This window comes from Capsicum annuum, chromosome 7 (assembly GCF_002878395.1).
Source record: "Capsicum annuum cultivar UCD-10X-F1 chromosome 7, UCD10Xv1.1, whole genome shotgun sequence".
Taxonomy (NCBI): Eukaryota; Viridiplantae; Streptophyta; class Magnoliopsida; order Solanales; family Solanaceae; genus Capsicum; species Capsicum annuum.
Genome location: NC_061117.1, coordinates 6,696,586 through 6,716,678, shown reverse-complemented (window position 1 = coordinate 6,716,678; position 20,093 = coordinate 6,696,586). Strand labels below are relative to the sequence as shown.

The following is a 20,093-nucleotide window of genomic DNA, read 5'->3' as shown; positions in this document are numbered from 1 at the left end:
AGCGGACATGTCTTAAATAACTCATAATAATGTATTAGAAGTGATATAACAAAATTACGATAAATTAAAAATAGGTATGAAAAAAATTTAAGCAGAGCTCACATAAAATGTCACATTAATTTAAAACATCAATAGTTAATTTATTATTATTTTTATTTATTTTACCTTTTTATTAAATATTATTAATTTTCTTAATATTAGGATAACTTATAATAATTAATTAGGGATGAAGTAGTAAAATTATGATTGAAGCAACTGAAGCAGAGATATCATAAAAAGCTATTTTATTTTTTTATTAAATGCTATTAATTTTTAATACGTAAATGACATATAATAATTAATTAAGGGTGATATGGTAAAATCATGGAGGAACCTGGCATGACGACCGTCTCTTTCTTCTCTTCACTCTTCTATATATCTAATAATATAATATAAATTGAACATCATTTGCACCTAAAAAGAACCTCTCCTCAAAATCCCCCACTTTACTTGAGCTTTCAAAAATTGTACCCAAAAATTTGATTATTTTCAGGTAGACCTTGGATTAATTAAATTCATAATTAGCTTGAGTTAACTATAAAAAATTACAAGAATATACATAGTTCTAATTCATATTTATATTATTAAGTAATTTATGACGAAATATTACATTTGTGCCAATTTCGTGACGAATTTGTGATTAGATCTTCATTTAGGTTATAAAATTGTGACAAATTTGTGCTAAATTGTTGTTTTCATCTTAAATATTTGACAAATCATAATGTTCATCACAAATTCGGTAAATCTATCACAAATCCTTCTCAATTCTATCACAGTTTAGACACAAAATATACACAATGAGTAACAAAGTTCTCTCTCTGATAAATCATGTTTTTCAATTCTTGTGAGTTTTAAAAAATTACCTGATGTAAAATATAAAATACAAACAGTAAAGACGTTACTACTTATAGTTAATGAAAGTTAGTATACAAAAATCTTCATCAATGACTTACCTTATGGTGTACGATAGATAGCGATCCTCTTATTTCTAGAATTCAAAATTTCTAGAATATTTTAGTTCCCCTCTTTGCTATGATAGATTTTAAAGGTTTTAAATATAGTTTGTAATATCTCGTGCTGCTCGCTGGATTGCACTAAAGCTGTTTACTACTAGGCTTTCAAATCGATCTTGACCCTCATTTGCTTTGTGAGTCCCGACGACCAAGACCTTGGAGGTTTGTCCTTATCCTCTCACGATTTTTTCACCAATCCTCCCTCTTATTTATTGTCGTCATTTCACACCACAAAAATCGAGACATGAAAATCTAATATCTATTTTATATTTTTTGATTAACTTTTACAGTATTCTTTATCTATCAAAAAACTCTCAGGCGATATGAAATTGAATTAATTATTATAGTAAATTCTGAATATCAAATAGGTAAACTAAAAAAAAAATTGGTTCACACATTTAGCACATCAAGTTGTATTTGGATAAATTTTGTGCAACCAAAATTTTATGTCATAATATATAAATGTGTCCTATAAAATGATTTTAGCTGAGATTTATGTTCTTCAATTTGAGTGTTCACAATACAAATTTAAACTTTTTTTCGCTTTTACTTGTCACATTTTGACTTGATACATTTATTAAGAAAATAATTATTGACATGGTTATTCATCATAGTAGTCCTATTAAATGATGTTTATTATTTTGTCTTAAATTAATTTGGAGAAAAAATAATTAACGTTAAAGGTAAAATAGGAAAGTAAAAGTTTTCTTTTCTTGATATGTCAAGAATGATAGGTAAAAATAGCAATTCAATTAGAAAATAAGTGACAAGTAAAAGTGAACGAAGGAAGTATAAAGTTAAACAAACAGACATACACATCATACATGACAATCTCACGTGAATTGTCACGCAAATGCTACGTAAGATGGGTTTATCTACCAGTTCAACTTTATTCCAATTTAAGTGTCTCCTTATGCATATCCAAAGTAGGATATAAATGCCAACTAAGTTCGTTTTAAATGACATGTTTATGTATTATCGTCAAATTTTATTTTTTCACACTTCATTTTTCCTATTTTGGACCCCTCTCCCCTCTCTACCCCCAACATTTTTTCTATATGTCTATAAATTGAACATCCTTTGCACCTCAAAAGGAACCTCTCCTCAAAATCCCCCGCTTTACTTGAGCTTTCAAAAATTGTACCCAAAAATTCGATTATTTCAGGTAGGCCTTGGATTAATTAAATTCATAATTAGCTTGAGTTAACTATGAAAAATTACAAGACTATACATAGTTTTAATTAATATTTATATTATTAAGTAATTTATGACGAAATATCACATTTGTGCCAATTTTGTGACAAATTTGTGATTAGACCTTCATTTCAGTTATAAAATTGTGACAAATTTGTGCTAAATTATTGTTTTCATCTCAAATATGTGACAAATCATAATGTTCATCACAAATTCGGTAAATTCTATCACAAATCCTTCTCAATTCTGTCACAATTTAATGTTTTTCTTGTAGTGAATGACACAAAATATACAAAATGAGTAACAAAGTTATCTCTTTGCTAAATCATGTTTTTCAAGTTTGACAAGTTTTTAAAAACTAGTTTAGGTGTACGCGCCTCACACGTGTATCTCACTTTATTGAGTTCAAACATTATACTAAATAGGATATTTGTTTAAATAATAAAGATGAATACAATAATTAAATTCAACATCTTTTGGAGAATTTATTTAATTAAACCTAACTTTTATAAAAAAAAATTGTCAAAGTCGATCGACATTCATTTATCACCTGTAAACTGCAACAAAACAATACGATGATAGAGATACCAAAACAATATAATTGAATCTAACCTTTACACAAAAAATTTCTCAAAGCCGTTTGACACTCATCTACCACCTGTAAACTATAACAAAATAATATGATAATAGGTATATCAAAATAATACAATTAAACTTTACCTTTACACAAAAAAATTCTCAAAATAGAGATATAAAACAATACAATTAAACTTAATTTTTACCTAAAAAAAATTTCTCAAAGTCGACCGACATTCATCTACCACTTGTAAATTCATCCACGACTTGTAAACTACAACAAAATAATACTATAGTAATCACAAAGCTTCAGTTTTAATGAAAATAATTCTTGTTTGAGTGAAAATTTTGATCCTAAAGAATGACTTGAATGAAAACAAAGAAGATATGTATATACACACGTTGAATTGTATTATGTTGACAAAAACAGTGAAGAAGTTAAGGGTTAGAAAATTAAGCATCCACCAATCTAGATATGTAATCGAATCAAGTTAGATGAGCATCAATCATATTTTCCCAATAAGTAACGAATTTCTTCGGTAGTTTAACGTGCATCTCAATATTTATAGAATTATTTCCTTAACAGGGTCCTATTTTAGGAGTATTTTTTAATTGATAATATTAATTAATTCTCCTTCCATATATTTTAGGAGTCTAGTTAATATAATAAAAATAATTAAATAATAAATTGAAGAAAATAGTGAAAAGATAATTTTATCTAAAGTAGAGTCTTTCAATGAAGGACAAAAAGTTCAAATTGTTTTTCAAAGGTCTTCACACTTTTAATATATTATAGATATAGATATAGATTATAAATATAGATTACCTGGTGTAAAATATAAAATACAAACATTTAAAATGTTAATACTTATAGTCAATGAAAGTCATTATACAAAAATCTTCATTAACGACTTACCATATGGTGTACAACAGAGAGATCTCTTTCTATCTCTAGAATTCAAAATTTTTCTAGAATATTTAAGTTTCCTTTTTTACGATTATATATTTTAAAGGTAGTTTGTGATATTGTGTCTCACCCGCTGAATTGCATGCACTCAAGTGATTTACTACCAGGCTTCAAATTGATCTTGACCCCTCGTGTGCTTCGTGAGTATCGATGACAAAGAGCTTGGAGGTTTGTCTTTATTTTCTCACAAGGTTTTTCACTAATCCTCACTCTTATTTATTGTCGTTAGTTCACACAACACAAACACAGGTATCGAGACAAGAAAACTTGATATCTATCTCATATTTTTAATTAACGTTGACAGTATTCTTTATCTATGCAAAAACTCTCACGCAATATGAAATTGAATTAATTATGATAGTAAATTCTTAATATCAAATAGGTAAACTAAAAAAAAAAGTTGGTTCAGACATTTAGCACATCAAGTTGTATTTGGGACCTTAGCTGGCATTTTATGTCTTTCAATTTGAGTGTTCACGATAGAAATTTAAATTTGACTCCCTCCATTTGCTTTAACTTGTCATAGGTTAAACTTGACTCCCTCCATTTAAACTTGACTCCGGCATGACAAACGCAAAAGTCATAATCCATTTAAAACTTCAAATGGTAAAATATATATTTGATTACACTAATATATATGTTTATATTTATAATATTATATTAAAGTGTGAATAGTAACTTTTGTACTTTATTAAAATTTCTGATAATAGATAAAATTATTTCATTTTTAAATAATCAAACGTATACGTGTGAGACACGGACAGCTAAACTAGTTTTATAAAAATTGACAATTATTGATGGACGGAGTAAGAAATTCATACTTGTATCCATCCCCCACTTCTCTAGCACCCACCCTCACCCCCACCCCCACTCCCACGCCCACCATATATATGTCTATAAATTGAACATTCTTTGCACCTGAAAAAGAACCTCTCCTCAAAACCCCCCCCTCTGCTTGAGCTTTCAAAATTTGTAGCCAAAAATGCCTCGAGCATCAAAGAGAAAATCTGACGAACCCAAATCCACTTCTGCCAAATCTTGCCGCTCTGAATCTCTCACATCTGGTAAAGTTCTCTTTTTCTCCTTTTGTTAATTGGATTTTTTTTTTTTTTGTGAATTTATTAGTTGTTGGTACTGTTCATTTGGAAGTGGTGGGGTGGGGTTATTTCTTAGTGATGAAGGCTCTTTTAGGTGGGTCTTTTAAAGTTTAAATTTTATTTAATTGAGTTGGGGTTTATCTTTTTTATTGATTCTTGATTCTTTGGAAATAGGCTCTTTAATTCTACGAGATAGGGGTAAGGTTTGCGTACGCTCTATTCTCTCCGAATCCCACTTGAGATTAGTTGTTGGTACTTGTTTGGAAATGTATTTTTAGGGTGTGGGGTGGGGTGAGGAGGGGGAGGGGGAGGAGAGGGTTATTTCTTAGTGATGAAGGCTTTTTTGAAGTTTAAGTTTTGTTTAATTGAGTTGGGGTTTATTTTTTAATTGATTCTTAATTCTTTGGAAATAGGCTCGTCAATTTATGAGATAGGAATAAGGTCTGCGTATGCTTTATTCTCTTTGGACCCCACTTGAGATTAGTTGTTGGTACTTGTTTGGAAGTGTTTTTATGGGGTGTGGGGTGGGGACCCCACTTGAATTAGTTGTTGGTACTTGTTTGGAAGTGCTTTTTAGGGTGGGGTGGGGGTGGGAGGGGGTTATTTCTTAGTGATGAAGGCTCTTTTAGGTGGGTGTTTTGAAGTTCAAATTTTGATTAATGAGTTGGGGTTAATCTTGCTTATTGATTATTCGAAAATAGTCTCTCTATCTCTTCCTAGGTAGGGGTAAGGTCTCTGTACATTTTATCCTCTCCAAACCCATTGGTGGGTTTACACCGATGAAGACACTTTTTGGGGGTTGTTTGAAGTTCAACTGATGTAAAATATAAAATACAAACAGTTAAGATGTTAATATTTATAGTTAAAGAAAGTCGGTATACAAAAATCTTCATCAGCGACTTACCTTATGGTGTATGGTAGATAGCGCTCCTCCCATCTCTAGAATTCAAAATTTTCTAAAATATTTAAGTTCTCCAAAGGTTTTAAATGTAATTTGCGATATCTCGTGTTGCTCGCTGGATTGCACTCAAGCTAGTTAATACTAGGCTTCAAATCGATCTTGACCTCTCGTCTGCTTCGTGAGTCCCGATGATTAAGAGCTTGGAGGTTTGTCCTTATCCTCTCATGAGGTTTTTCACTAGTCCTCCCTCTTGTCGTTATTTCACACAACACAAGAATCAAGACATATAATACGATTCTAGCTGACATTTATGTTCTTCAATTTGAGTGTTCACAATAGAAATTTAAACTTTACTCCCTCCGTTTGCTTTTACTTGTCACACTTTGACTTGATACATTCATTAAGAAAATAATTATTGACATAGTTATTTATCAAGTACTCTTGTGAAATGATGTTTACTATTTCATCTTGAAATTAATTTGGAGAAAAAATAATTAACGTTAAAGGTAAAATAGGAAAATAAAAGTTGTTTTTTCTTGATATGTCAAAAATGACTAGTAAAAATTGAAATTCAATTAGAAAATAAGTGACAAATAAAAGCAATGGAGGGAGTATAAAGTTGAACAAGTAGACATACACGTCATACATGACAATCTCAAATGAATTGTCACACAGATGCCACGTAAGATGGATGTATCTACCTGTTCAACTTTACACCAATTTAAGTGTCTCCTTGTACATATCCAAGGTGAAGGATATAAATGCCAGCTAAGATTGTGTTAAATTACACATTTATATATTATTGCGAGATTTTAATTTTTCACACTTCATTTTTCCTATTTTAGACCCCTCCCCCACCCTATACCCTCAACTATCCAACCCCCACCCCAAATATATATTTGTATATATCTACTTGTTCAACTTTATATCAATTTAAATGTCTCCTTATGCATATCCAAAGTTGGATATAAACGCTAGTTAAATTCATTTTAAATAACGCATTTATGTATTATTGTCAAAATTTATTTTTTCACACTTCATTTTTCCTATTTTTGGACCCCTCCCTCTCCCCCAACCACCCCACCCCTACCCCACTATATACATCTATAAATTACAATCATTTCTATCTATTTTATCCATAGTTATTAATCACTTTATTATGTACCCATCCCCTACCTCTTTACCCTCACCCCCACCCTACTATATATATGTCTATAAATAACATTCTTTGCACCTAAAAAAACACTTCTCCTCAACCCCCCGCCCCCTCTTTTCTTGAGCTTTCATAAATTACACCCAAAAATGCCTCGAGCATCAAAGAGAAAATCTGGCGAACCGAAATCCACTTCTGCCAAATCTTGCCGCTCTAAATCTCTCACTTCTGGTAAAATTCCCTTTTTCTCGTTTTGTTAATTGGATTTTTTTTAAAATTTTTTATCTTTTTTTTTTAAAATTTATTAGTTGTTGGTACTGTTCATTTGGAAGTGGGTGGATGGGGGTATTTCTTAGTTCTGAAGGCTTTTTAGGTGGGTCTTTTGAAGTTTAAATTTTTTTAATTGAGTTGGGGTTTATCTTTTTTATTGATTCTTGGAAATCGCCTCTTTAATTAGATGTGACAGAAGTGAGGTCCGCGTACGCTCTATCCTCTCCGGACCCCAGTTGAGATTAGTTGTTGGTATTATTTTGGAAGTGTTTTTTTGGGGTATGGGGTGGGGTGAGGGGGGGGGGTATTTCTTAGTGATGAAGGCTTTTTTGGTGGGTCCTTTGAAGTTTAAGTTTTGTTTAATTGAGCTGGGGTTTATATTTTTTATTGATTCTTGATTCTTTGGAAGTAGCCTCTTTATTTATATGAGATAGGGGTAAGGTCTAGGCACACTCTATATTCTCCGAACCCCACTTGAGATTACACTGGATATAGTTTTTTTTTTTTGGTGTGGGGTTGGGGTGGGAGTGGGGGGGTTATTTCTTAGTGATGAAGGCTCTTTTAGGTTGATCTTTTGAAGTTTAAATTTTGTTTAATAGAGATGGGGTTTATCTTTTTTATTGATTCTTGATTCTTTGAAAATAGGCTCTTAGTTATATGAGATAAGGCTAAGGTCTGCGTACGCTCTATCCTCTCCGAACCCCACTTGAGATTAGTTGTTGATACTTGTTTGGAAGTGTTTGTTGGGGTGGGGGTTGGGGGTGGGGTTGGGGTTATTTCTTAGTGACGAAGGCTCTTTTAGGTGGGTCTTTGAAGTTCAAATTTTATTTAATTGAGTTGGGGTTTATCTTTTTTATTGATTCTTGATTCGTTGGAAATGGGCTCTTTAATTATATGAGATCGGGGTAAGGTCTGCGTACCTTCTATCCTATCCGAGCCCCACTTGAGATTAATTGTTGGTACTTGTTTGGAAGTTTTTTTTGGGGTGTGGGGTGGGGTGGGGGTGATTTCTTAGTGATGAAGGCTTTTTTGGTGGGTGTTTTGAGGTTTAAATTTTGTTTAATTGAGTTGAGGTTCATCTTTTTTACTGATTCTTGATTCTTTGGAAATAGTCTTTTTAATTATATGTGATAAAGGTAAGGTTTGCGTACGCTGTATTCTCTACGGACCCCACTTGAGATTAGTTGTTGCTACTTGTTTGGAAGTGTTTTTTGGGGTGTGGGGTGAGGTGGGGTAGGGTGGGTTGGGGAAGAGGGGTTATTTCTTAGTGAAAGCTCTTTTAGGCGAGTCTTTTGAAGTTCAAATTTTGTTTAATTGAGGTTAGGGTTTATTTTGTTTCTTGATTATTCAAAAATTGTCTCTCTATCTCTTCCTAGGTAGGGGTAAGGTCTCAGTACATTTTATCCTCTCCAGACCCCGTTGGTGGGTTTACATTGATGAAGATACTTTTTGGGGGTCTTTTGAAGTTCAACTGATGTAAAATATAAAATACAAAAAGTTAGGATGTTAATATTTACTGTTAATGAAAGTCGGTATACAAAAATCTTCATCAGCGACTTACCTTATGGTGTACGGTAGATAGCGCTCCTCTCATCTCTAGAAATAAAAAATTTCTAGAATAATTAAGTTCCCCAAAGGTTTTAAATGTAATTTGCGATATCTCGTGTTGCCCGCTGGATTGCACTCAAGCTATTTAATACTAGGCTTCAAATCGATCTTGACCCCTTGTCTACTTCGTGAGTCCCGATGATTAAGAGCTTGGAGGTTTGTCTTTATCCTCTCACGAGGTTTTTCACTAGTCCTTCCTCTTATTTATTGTTGTCATTTCACACAACACAAGAATCGAGACATATAATACTATTTTAGCTGACATTTATGTTCTTCAATTTGAGTGTTCACAATAGATATTTAAACTTGACTCCCTCCGTTTTCCTTTTCTTGTCATACTTTGACTTGATACATTAATTAAGAAAATAATTATTGACATGGTTATTTATCATAGTACTTCTGTTAAATAATGTTTACTGTTTTGTCTTGAAATTAATTTGGAGAAAAAATAATTAACGTTAAAGGTAAAGTAGGAAAATAAAAGTTAGTCTTTTCTTATATGTCAAGAATGACAAGTAAATATAGAGATTCAATTAAAAATAAGTGACAAGTAAAAGGGAACGGAGGGAGTGTAAAGTTGAACAAGTAGACATACACGTCATACATGACAATCTTACGTGAATTGTCATGCAGATGCCATGTAAGATGGGTGTATCTACCTGTTCAACTTTATACTAATTTAAGTATCTATTTGTACATATCCAAAGTTGAAGGATATAAATTCCAGTTAAAATCGTGTTAAATGACATTCATATATTATTTTGAAATTTCATTATTTTATAGTTCATTTTTCCTATTTTGGACCCCTCTCCCCCAACCACTCCACCCCCACCCCACTCTAGACCTAGACATCTATAAATTACCGTCATTTGTATCCATTTTATTCATAGTTATTAATTACGGTCGTTATTCAATACATTTTTTAAATTCATAATTTGTATTTTGTACCCCATCCCCTACCTCTCTACCCCCACCCCACCTCACCCCACCCACCCCACCATATATATCTCTATAAATTGAACATTCTTTGCACCTCAAAAAAACACATCTCCAAAACCCCCCACTTCGCGTGAGGTTTCAAAAATTGTGCCCAAAAATGCATCGAGCATCAAAGAGAAAATCCGACGAAACCAAATCCACTTCTGCCAAATCTTGTCGCTCTGTATCTCTCACCACCGGTAAATTCCCTTTTTCTCTTTTTTTTAATTGGATTTTTATTTTTTTTTTTAATTTTTTTTGAATTTATTTGTTGTTGGTACTGTTCATTGGGAAGTGTTTTTTTTTGGGGTGGGGTGGCGTGGGGTTGTTTCTTAGTGGTGAAGGTTCAATTAAATTTTGTTTAATTGAGTTGGGGTTTATCTTTTTTATTGATTCTTGGAAATAGCCTCTTTATTTATATGAGATAGAGGTAAGGTGTGCGAACGATCTATCCTCTCCAGACCCCACTTGAGATTAGTTGTTGGTACTTGTTTGGAGGTTTTTTTTTCATGGGGTGGCGTGGGGGGAGGGGAGGGGGTTATGCGGTGTGGGGTGGAGTGTGTGTGTTGGGTGAGAGGGGGGGGGGGGTTATTTCTTAGTGATGAAGACTTTGTTGGTGGGTCTTTTGAAATTTAAATTTTGTTTAATTGAGTTGGGGTTTATCTTTTTTTTCGTAATTGATTCTTGATTCCTTGGAAATAGCCTCTTTAATTATATGAGATAGGGTTAAGGTTTGCGTACGCTCTATCCTCTTCGGACCCAACTTGAGATTTGTTGTTGCTATTTGTTTGGAAGTGTTTTTTTGGGGTGAGGGGTGGGGTGGGGGTTATTTCTTAGTGATGAAGGCTTTTATGGTTGGTCTTTTGAAGTTTAAGTTTTGTTTAATTGAGTTGGGGTTTATCTTGTTTTATTGATTCTTGATTCGTTGGAAATAGCCTCTTTATTTATATGAGATAGGGGTAAGGTCTGCGTACACTTCATCCTCTCCGAACCCCACTTGAGAGTAGTTGTTAGTACTTGTTTGGAAGTGTTTTTTTTTTGGGGTGGGTGGATTATTTCTTAGCCTTCTTTTTTGTGGGTCTTTTGAAGTTCAAATTTTGTTTAATGAGTTGGGGTTTTTCTTGTTTTTTGATTATTTGAAAATAGCTCTCTATCTCAGCCTAGGTAGGGGTAAGGTTTCTGTACATTTTATCCTTTCTAGACCCCGTTGGTGTGTTTTACATCGATGAAGACTCTTTTCGGGGGTCTTTCAAAGTTCAAATTTTAAGGTCTGTGCACACTCTATCTTCTTCGGACCTCACTTGTGGAGTTACATTGGGTATGTTGTTGTTGATTCTTGATTCTCGAAGGCTCTTTTTGGGGTCTTTTGAAGTTCAAATTTGGTTAACTGAGTTGGGGTTTATGTTTTGTTTCTTGATTCTTCGGAAATAGCCCTCACACCACCTTTATTCTAAAAAATAATGAGGTCTCAAGTTCAAATAGCGCAAGCTAGCCCCGACACCACCTTTATTAAAAATTGAATTGACTACTTCCGTGTTCTTGCATTAATATCAAGTGGGTATTTATGTTTATTGGGAAACAAGTGGAGTGGGATAGATATAGAAGATTAATGTAGTCGACCAAACTAGTTTGAATGTCAAGATTTGTTAAATGAGTATTTTGGCAGCTAAATACTTAGAGGTCAATAAAGTGGGTAAAGAGACTACGAGGTGTCAAGTTCAAATCCCATAGAATTAGTTGAGGTTCGTGCAAGCTAGCCCCGATGGCACTTTTATCTTTTAAATGATGAATTGAGTAATTTTTATGTTGATGCATTAATATCAAGTGAGTGTTTATCTGTATTGGAGAACAAGTTGAGTGGGATAGATATGGAGGATTCATATAGCTTACCAAACTAGTTTGAATGTCGAGATTTGCTTAGTAAAATGGTCTTTTGTCTTGTTTCTTGATTTTTGAATGAGTATTTTTCCTCATCGGGTGTTTACACTAAATGAAGAATTAAGTTAAGAATGCATATCCATGGTTAAGTGATACATGTGTGTCCTGAAAGAGATCTATAACCATGTTTATCATTTAAGGGGTGCGGGTAAGTTTTTGCCGTTTGGAGATAGGGTCCCAAGAAATAGATCAAATAAATATTTCATCTTGCTTTTTTAATCAAGTGGGTGATTCTGGATATTGGAATGAAATGGGCTTGAATGGTGTGGAATGGATATAGAGAATCTATAGAACTGTTCGCAACCAGTTTGGAATTTGAGTCTTAGTTGAATAATTGATCTGTATCAAGCGGGTGTTGTAATATTTTGCTAAAATCTTAGAAAAGTAAGTGCATCATCATGTATACTATGATTGTAATTTCTAAAGGAAGCATAAGATTCAACCTAAATTGTTTTTCTTGACCCCTAGTTTGAATAAATCTTGAAATTAGGAAATTTAAAATGTTCGAGGACACAATGAAAAGCACAAAAGAAAATATGGAATTGGAATTCACTCACCAACCAAAAATTGCAATCTTTATGAGTTTTTGAAGATCTTCTAGTTGGTGAAGCAGCTCCCATGGACTCAATATCAAGTTTGACAATACCATGCACCATTTCTAGATCTTTGGAGGTACACGGTATTGACAACAGTTCCTCCTCCTCATCCTTATGATTGAATTGAACTTTCACTTCTTCTTTACACATTTTGAATCTTGAAACCTTGCTTAACTAATTGGAATGGAGTGCCTTATTCTCTATATGTTTGGAAGCAATTGACAAAATGTTAGTGTTGGATAGTTCTTGTGATTCAGTATAATTAACAGTTCAATTAGGAGAAAATTTGAAAGTGAGAGGTGATGAGGAATTTGCATATATGCCTACGAATGGACCTTCGTCCACCCTAGATGTTAGAAAAGAGAGACTTGGATGTAAACTCTACTTGGCTTATTATAACACCTTTTCTTCACAATTGGTCAAAGATGGCGAATAGCCTCCATGATAGCTCAATCCTGTCAAATGATAGTTACCAAAATACTATAGTTTTTGTAAATAGGTTAATTAGAGCCAGTAGGTGCTCAAAATTCATGGTTGTGAGTTTTTAATGGCTCTGCAGATAGGTTGTCTCATTATTGTTCCTTCTTCATATATTCAGCTCCCTATTAGCTCAGAAAGAAGACAATGACGGTGTAAAGCCTTTGCCTCGGGCAATGTGAAGTCTTTGACTCAATCTTTGCCTCGGGCAATGTGATGTTTTTGACTCGGAGGATGTAAAGTCTTTATTGCAAAAGCTCTGATATACATAGAAATAAATACTAAAACATTCCTAATCAACCAGTGTTAACGCTCATATATGCGATTAAAAGTGTGTTAATCACCCGGTGTGAACCCAAAGATGGTTTTATCTATATGCGGTAAAACCACAAGTCAATTAATGTGAAGGCAAAGTTTACATTAAACGTTGAAAAAGTTTATGATAATTGTATTCTTTCTGAGCTAATAGGGAGCTTGGAATATATGAAGAACAATGATGAGACAACCTATTTATAGATTCATTAAAAGCTTGCAAACCATGATTTTCGAACACATAATGGTTCCTCTGAAATTATAATTCATATCATCCAGCCTATTTACCAGACACTGCAGTGTTTGGTAACTTTCAGATAACATAGGATTGAACTAAAGCTATTTGCCATCTTTGAGCAATTGGGAAGAAGAGGTGCTATAACCAGCCAAGTATGTTTTATATTCAAGACGATTTTGACGTTTGAGGTGGATGAAGGTCCATCCATATGAATATATACAATTCCTTGTTACCTTTCAATTTTAACTTTTTCTCAAGAAGATTGAATTGCTGATTGTACTGAATCAGAAGAACCATCCAACACTGACCTTTTGTCATTCTCTTCCAAACCTATAGAGAATAAGGCACCTCATCCCAATTAGTTAAGCAAGGCTTTACAATAGCAAAGTGTGGGGGAAGAAGTGAAAGCTTAATTCAGTCATGAGAATGAGGAGGAGAAAGTGTTGTCAATATAGTGTACCTCCAAAGATTCAGAAATGGTGGTGCATGGTATTAACAAACTTGACATTGAGTCCACGAAAGCTTCTTCACCAACTAGAAGATCTTCCAAAACTCATGAAGATCACAAGTTTTGGTTGGTGAATGGATTCAATTCCATATTTTCTTTCGTTTTCTTTCCCTGATCAATACTCTTTTATTCGAGTTTTTGTAGCTTGTTTGAGATTAATGATATCCAGAATCCTATGTGAAGACCGGAATCCAGACTCAAGTGCCATATCTAATGTTCTACAGCTGCATCCAGCCGAAATTCTAATGCAACAATGGTATATTGGATATCATTAATCTCTTTTTTATTTCAGTTTCTGAAAAGAGGTTAGTGATATTTAAATATACCGTTGTTGCATTATTTTTTGACTGGATACAATTGTAGAACATTAGATATGTACTCGAGTCTGGATTCTGGTTTTCCCATGGGATTGCTGTAAGAAGCTAATCAAATATAAGTAAACTGCCTTATAAAAAGGAGGTTAATGATATCCAGTATACCATTGTTGCATTATTTTTTCGACTGGATTTAGCTGTAAACATTAGATATATACTCGAGTCTGAATTCTGGTCTTCACATGGGATTGCTGTAAGAAGCTGATGAACTTTGTCCTGAGCCGGTCTATCGGAAACAGCCTTGCTACCTCTCCGGAGGTAGTGGTATGGACTGCGTACATTTTACCCTCGCCAGACCCCACTGTGTGGGTATACACTGGGTTTGTTGTTGCCTTTAAGAAAGGAGGTTAATGAACTATAAATCTGCGGCTCATGCTCATTTGTATATATGGAAGGAGAGGAATCTTAGACATTTTGAGAATCAGAGCAATCCTATCCAGAAAATCAGGATGAACTGCCTCAACCTTCTTTATTTTTGATGTAAGCAAGATCCATTGGGGGAGATAGAAAATATTGTAGAGTTTTTGGAAGTTTGTAACTTACTAGACTGAGAAGGGACTCTTATGAGTATTCCTATGTATGCAATACTTCCCCTCAACACCTACAAATCAAGTGTTGAATTTTTCGGTTGGATATATGCAATACTTCCCCTCAACACCTACAAATCAAGTGTTGAATTTTTTGGTTGCATATGAAATACAAGTTACCCTTTACTCAAAAAAAGAAAGTAGGTTTGTTGATAACCAATATAGCATTGTTACATTATTTTTCCGGCTGGATACAGTTGTAGAACATTAGAAATCTACTCGAGTCTGGATTCTGGTCTTCACATGGGATTGCTGTAAGCAGCTAATGAACTATAAGTAAACTGCCTTTTCTCATCTAAGGCGTGGAAGTTGATTTTCTTACGTGGATACTTTTAGTTTTATACATTGTTTCCTGATAATTTTCCAACTTAGAGGCGGAGCCAGAATCTGTGAGTCTGGGTTCTGAAATCCAATAAAGGCAGCTTACTCGGTTTTGGATAAATTATTTATACTCATTAAGTGAATTTCTTTACACAACTACATGATTTTGGTCAAAGAACTTGTAGCTCTCTCTAGCTCCACCCCTGTTCTTACTCTATACTTGAAGCGAGATTTGTCATGCTTCAGCTTCAGTAGTCTCAAATTCTATTTGTTTATGCATAAACACGACTCTTGTATGTCCCACCAAAAATTTTTAGTCAATTTATTTCAACTTCCATTTGTAACAAGCATAGAAATGTATTTAGTCTTAATTTGCAAGTTCTGATCCAACTTTTGCTCGGGTTTTTTATGAAATTTTGTTATGGTCTGCGTACACTCTACCCTCCCCTGACTCCACTGTGGGAATACACTGGGTATGTTGTTGTTGTAATGTCAAAGACCTTGGTATGTGGTATCAACTATAATTAAGGTTTCTTTTCCCTGAAATATATTTCCTCTAGCTGGATGTTTGTAATTTTCTTCAAAATTTTTATTGCTCTTCTTTCTCAGTAAGTATGGTCAACGTGTTATAGTTGCATTTTGCTTTGCCTTCAGCTATAGTTTTGTGACAAATTCGTTGTTCTATTCAGCTTCAGGCAAGACTACAAAGTTTGGGATGTCTGTCGATAATCTATTTCAGAAGTATGCCAGTAAGTTGCTAGGCATGATTGAGTGAGTTCCTTTTTCCAATTATATATATGTAACCCTTAAATCATTTTCCCAAGCTTTTCTACTTTAACAAACTAAGTTGTATCTATGCCGATTGTTTTGATCCATGATTTACCTAGCCGAACAGTGGATATACGATGATCTCCAGGGTTATAAGTACATGATTAACATTATCTTCCTTCTTTGCATCTATCTATGGCAGCTGCGGAGTTGTTTGTTTCTTCTGCTACTGCAAACGTTGAGCGAATGCCACCATATTTAAGTGGCTAGGCAGTTTGTTATAGGGTTCCTGAGAATGTCAATGTCCATATGTTTTATGTGAATGGGTTAGTTTTAGCATAAAACTACTTATTAAAAAAAATACTGGCATAAAACTATAATGAAACTCGCTATGTGCTTTACTGGTATTTGTTGCTCTGATTGGATCATATCACTAAGGGGAATTCTACCAGAAGGAAAGTGTTTGGTGGTCTAAACACTTCGGACTTTATAAGGGTTATTTACCAAGTCGCTATACCATTATTTCCCCGCTAAAGATCATTGCTATCAATCTTAATGCTTAAAAGAAATGCTTTGACGGAAGAAATAGCTGAAAATTATGTCATTCTTAATATTTTATCTGGCAGTCGCTTGTTTTGATTTGTAATTTTGTGAAACCGAGTTTGCCTAGGTGTTCTTGATTAACAACATTAATATGGTCTACTCGGATCAAATAGTTGTTGGTCCTGTCAACTAGGCATTAGCGTACTGTAATACATTATACTTCCTTTGAATACCAGAATTACCTCTTATCTAGTATCTCTTTCTTTAACGCAGTAAAAGTACATTTTGATAAATTTTAGTTATAGAATATCTCGAAATTTAAGCTGTAAACAATTCTAGAATTGCTATTAATAGGTGGTGCATTTGGTGCTGATTAAAACAACTAATCCCAACTTAAAGAAAAAAGTTTTCAGTACAATTACAGTTATTCGTCATGTAGGTCTTTCTGTCTATTGGAATGTCAGTATAATCTTAAGAGTTTTTATTCTTTAATCATAGCATAGAACTGAGATGTGATAACTTTATGAATGGAGTTTTGACAATTGATGCAATTAAAGTTACCAGTTTGAAAAAAAATAATTGATGTAATTGAGGTATCAGTAGATTGTGTCATCACTATCTTTTCTTAATAGTTGAAAGTAAAGGATTTTGTAATCTTCATTAAGTTTCTGCTTGTTTTTGTTTGCACAGTCCCGAGGGGATTGAGTCACTATGCTCAGATCTTGGAGTAGATCATACAAATGTCAGAATTTTGATGCTCGCTTGGTAAGCCATTTACTGCCAATATGTGGCTTTGTGATCAATAATTTATTTTTTGAGGAAATATTGTGTTTCTGTAATATCCATTCACTTACTATTCACATGGATCAGGAAAATGAAAGCCGAAAAGCAGGGGTATTTTACTCAGGTAAGATACTGCTATTTGTTTGTTCAGCTTCCTTTTGAGTATAAACTAGGGGTTGCAAAGTTAGCCCATAAGAACATGATCCGTCCAACCCGTTCAAGTTAGGGCTGGTCATTGACCTGCCCCATTTAGCCCAACCCATTTCAAGCTATCTAACAATTGGGCTGATATGTAGCCGAAGTTGATACGTAGAAACCTCATCAAAATATTTTCAGAAAGATGTTTTTTTTTTCTAAAAAAATTGATATGTTATATATAGTTACAATAAAGAAGAAAATAGTGTTATTTGGCACTTGAAAAGTTATAAAAGAACAAACAATGATGTTAGAACCTAGTAAGAATTGGGTGGCTTGGGTTATGACCCACTTTTCAGCCCAAGTAACTTGAGTTATTCTTTTTTTGTGATGTATATTCATAAGGATGCTGTATCGTTGGCATTGTCTGCCGTTTGATCCTTTTATTGTCAGTATTTTGCTTGTTCTTTCTGTTAATGCAACTATATTCTCATTCGAATTGGCTTTGGCATTTGCTCTTGGATCAATATAGTGCATTTTTCCTCAGTGACTATTTTAGTTCCTCTATGTGTCGGGAATATCTTTTCCGATTGTCAGGATGAATGGAGAAAAGGCTTAAAAGATCTCCAGGTTGATACTATTAACAAATTGAAAAAAGCCTTGCCAAAATTGGAAGCAGAGGTATGATGTTGTCAGCTCTCTTAGGTAACTTACGTGGGACAATTGCAAGATTCTAATGGTCATGCGGCTGACCTTGAATCATTTACATATTCAGGTCATGATGCCTGAAAATTTTGAGGACTTCTATTGCTACGCTTTTCGTTACTGCCTTACCGGTAAACTTCTCTTTGAGCCTAGTTGGTTTCGTACTTCATTCAATGTTTATGTCGCATTAATCTTGATTAAGCCCATCCATTTGTCTTTCTCAGAGGATAAGCAGAAATGTGTGGACATCGAGAGCAGTTGTCTACTGATTGATCTTGTTCTGGGGTCCCAATTCCGGGCTCAGGTTGACTCATTTAGTGAGTTTCTCAAGGTAGGTACTCACCTACATGTTCTCAATATCTTTTGATATCACATATGTAAAGTTTATGATAATGATATGTGCCTAGTTTCAGACGCTGAACTCTTCTTAATAATTGCCTGAAGGACCCTAGCATTTAGGCTTTTATCCTGTTCGGAAGATTAAGTTACGGCAACGATGTTAAGTGAATAATTTTCATTTCTTATTTTATTTGACAGCACTGATTCTGTCTTTTCCTTCGTACTAGAATCAGGCTGATTATAAGGTGATCAACATGGATCAATGGACCAATTTTCTTCGATTTTGCCAAGAGGTAAACTATTTTTGTTGTATAGTTCCTTTTAGCTTAAAATGAAATATTTTATGTTGGTCCGCTATAAATTAAAAATGAGGATATATGGTTAGTGAAGGGGGCTCATATAGCCATAGCCAACATTAAAGATGCTCCATGTCTTCCTGTCTTTTCCTATTTTCATTTTTGTCGGGCTCTCGTTCCCTTTTCTTCAATATGCATTATGACATTCTTCTTCCAGTTTTAGACTTGTGCTTCGTCAAACGCACTATATAAACACCACTCTCAAAATATGTAATTCAGGGTGATATGATTAGACGAGTGGGACCAAATTCTAACTTATGCCAAGCCTTGAGGACCATACAAATAATTATATTCCATATTGCCCACTTTTCGTCTACCCGAGTATTATGGGAATGATAATTTAGCAGAAACAAAAGATTTCATTTTACCTTTCTGGTTCTTGTCTCTTTTATTTCTATCGACTATCTTTTGCACTATGATCAGACACATGGGATCACCAGTAGCTGTACCTTTTGGTGAAGGTGGTTCAATTGAATCCCCTTAGCCGGAAATTTGCACTGTGGTAAAAGGGTAGAAGTAACAATTTTCTTGTATATATATAAAACTATTGAATCCCTTTGGCATAGGTTTATATCTTAGCTGCAACATTTTTACATTTTATTGAATCTCTTTTTTCTCAACGATCTTTGAGCTTTTTGCAGGTTAGCTTTCCAGGACTTGAAAACTATGACACCGATCAAGCATGGCCTGTGATTTTGGATAATTTTGTAGAGTGGATGAAAGAAAAGCAAAACTGATGTACGTGTGGATATGAGTTCTTGTAAATGGCTAACGAAAAGAATTTGAAGTGTGCGCGCAGTTTTTGCTTGCACGATTCATGACAGCTGCACTATTCAGTGTGGAGACTGGGTTTCTTTCTGCTACAGAACTTGCATGCTTGAGGAGGGGTTTAACACATGTGTCAAGGGGGGGGATACTAAGTTTTTTTTTCTTGAAAAACACTTGCAGAAACCTTTTCAATTTTTGTGTTTTTATTTCTTCAAAAGTTACAGACTAAATCTATGCTACACCTCTTTTTGGTCAACTTATTTCTTGATTTTGAAGTTTCACCAGTTACATAGTCATATGGATCATTTGATTTCTATTTGGTAAGTCATACTTGTGAATGGATGGAGTAAAAAGCAGCATCTTGAAGTGAAGCTAAATGTGTTTACAATCTTCCAATGTTTAATGTCAGCACATATGGACTTGTTACTTAAGTCGAAGGTTATCAGAAACAACCTTACCTCACTATGTTCACAAGATAGGGGTAAGGTTGCGTATGCACCATCTTCTCCAGATCCCATTGTGGGATTACATTATGTTGTTGTTGAGCAC

At 34.0% G+C, this 20,093-nt stretch overlaps 1 protein-coding gene across 1 annotated transcript; it reads left to right on the top strand.

Annotated features, from left to right (window-relative positions):
• The first annotated feature begins 4,547 nt into the window (after window positions 1–4,547).
• On the top strand, window positions 4,548–19,800 carry LOC107853221 (DCN1-like protein 4). Its single transcript, XM_016698219.2, has 9 exons — window positions 4,548–4,853; window positions 15,837–15,918; window positions 17,149–17,223; window positions 17,329–17,365; window positions 17,974–18,057; window positions 18,152–18,212; window positions 18,306–18,412; window positions 18,648–18,713; window positions 19,418–19,800. The coding sequence occupies exons 1-9, from the start codon at window positions 4,772–4,774 to the stop codon at window positions 19,511–19,513; spliced, it is 690 nt and encodes a 229-aa protein (XP_016553705.2). The 5' UTR covers window positions 4,548–4,771; the 3' UTR covers window positions 19,514–19,800.
• Window positions 19,801–20,093: the final 293 nt, after the last annotated feature.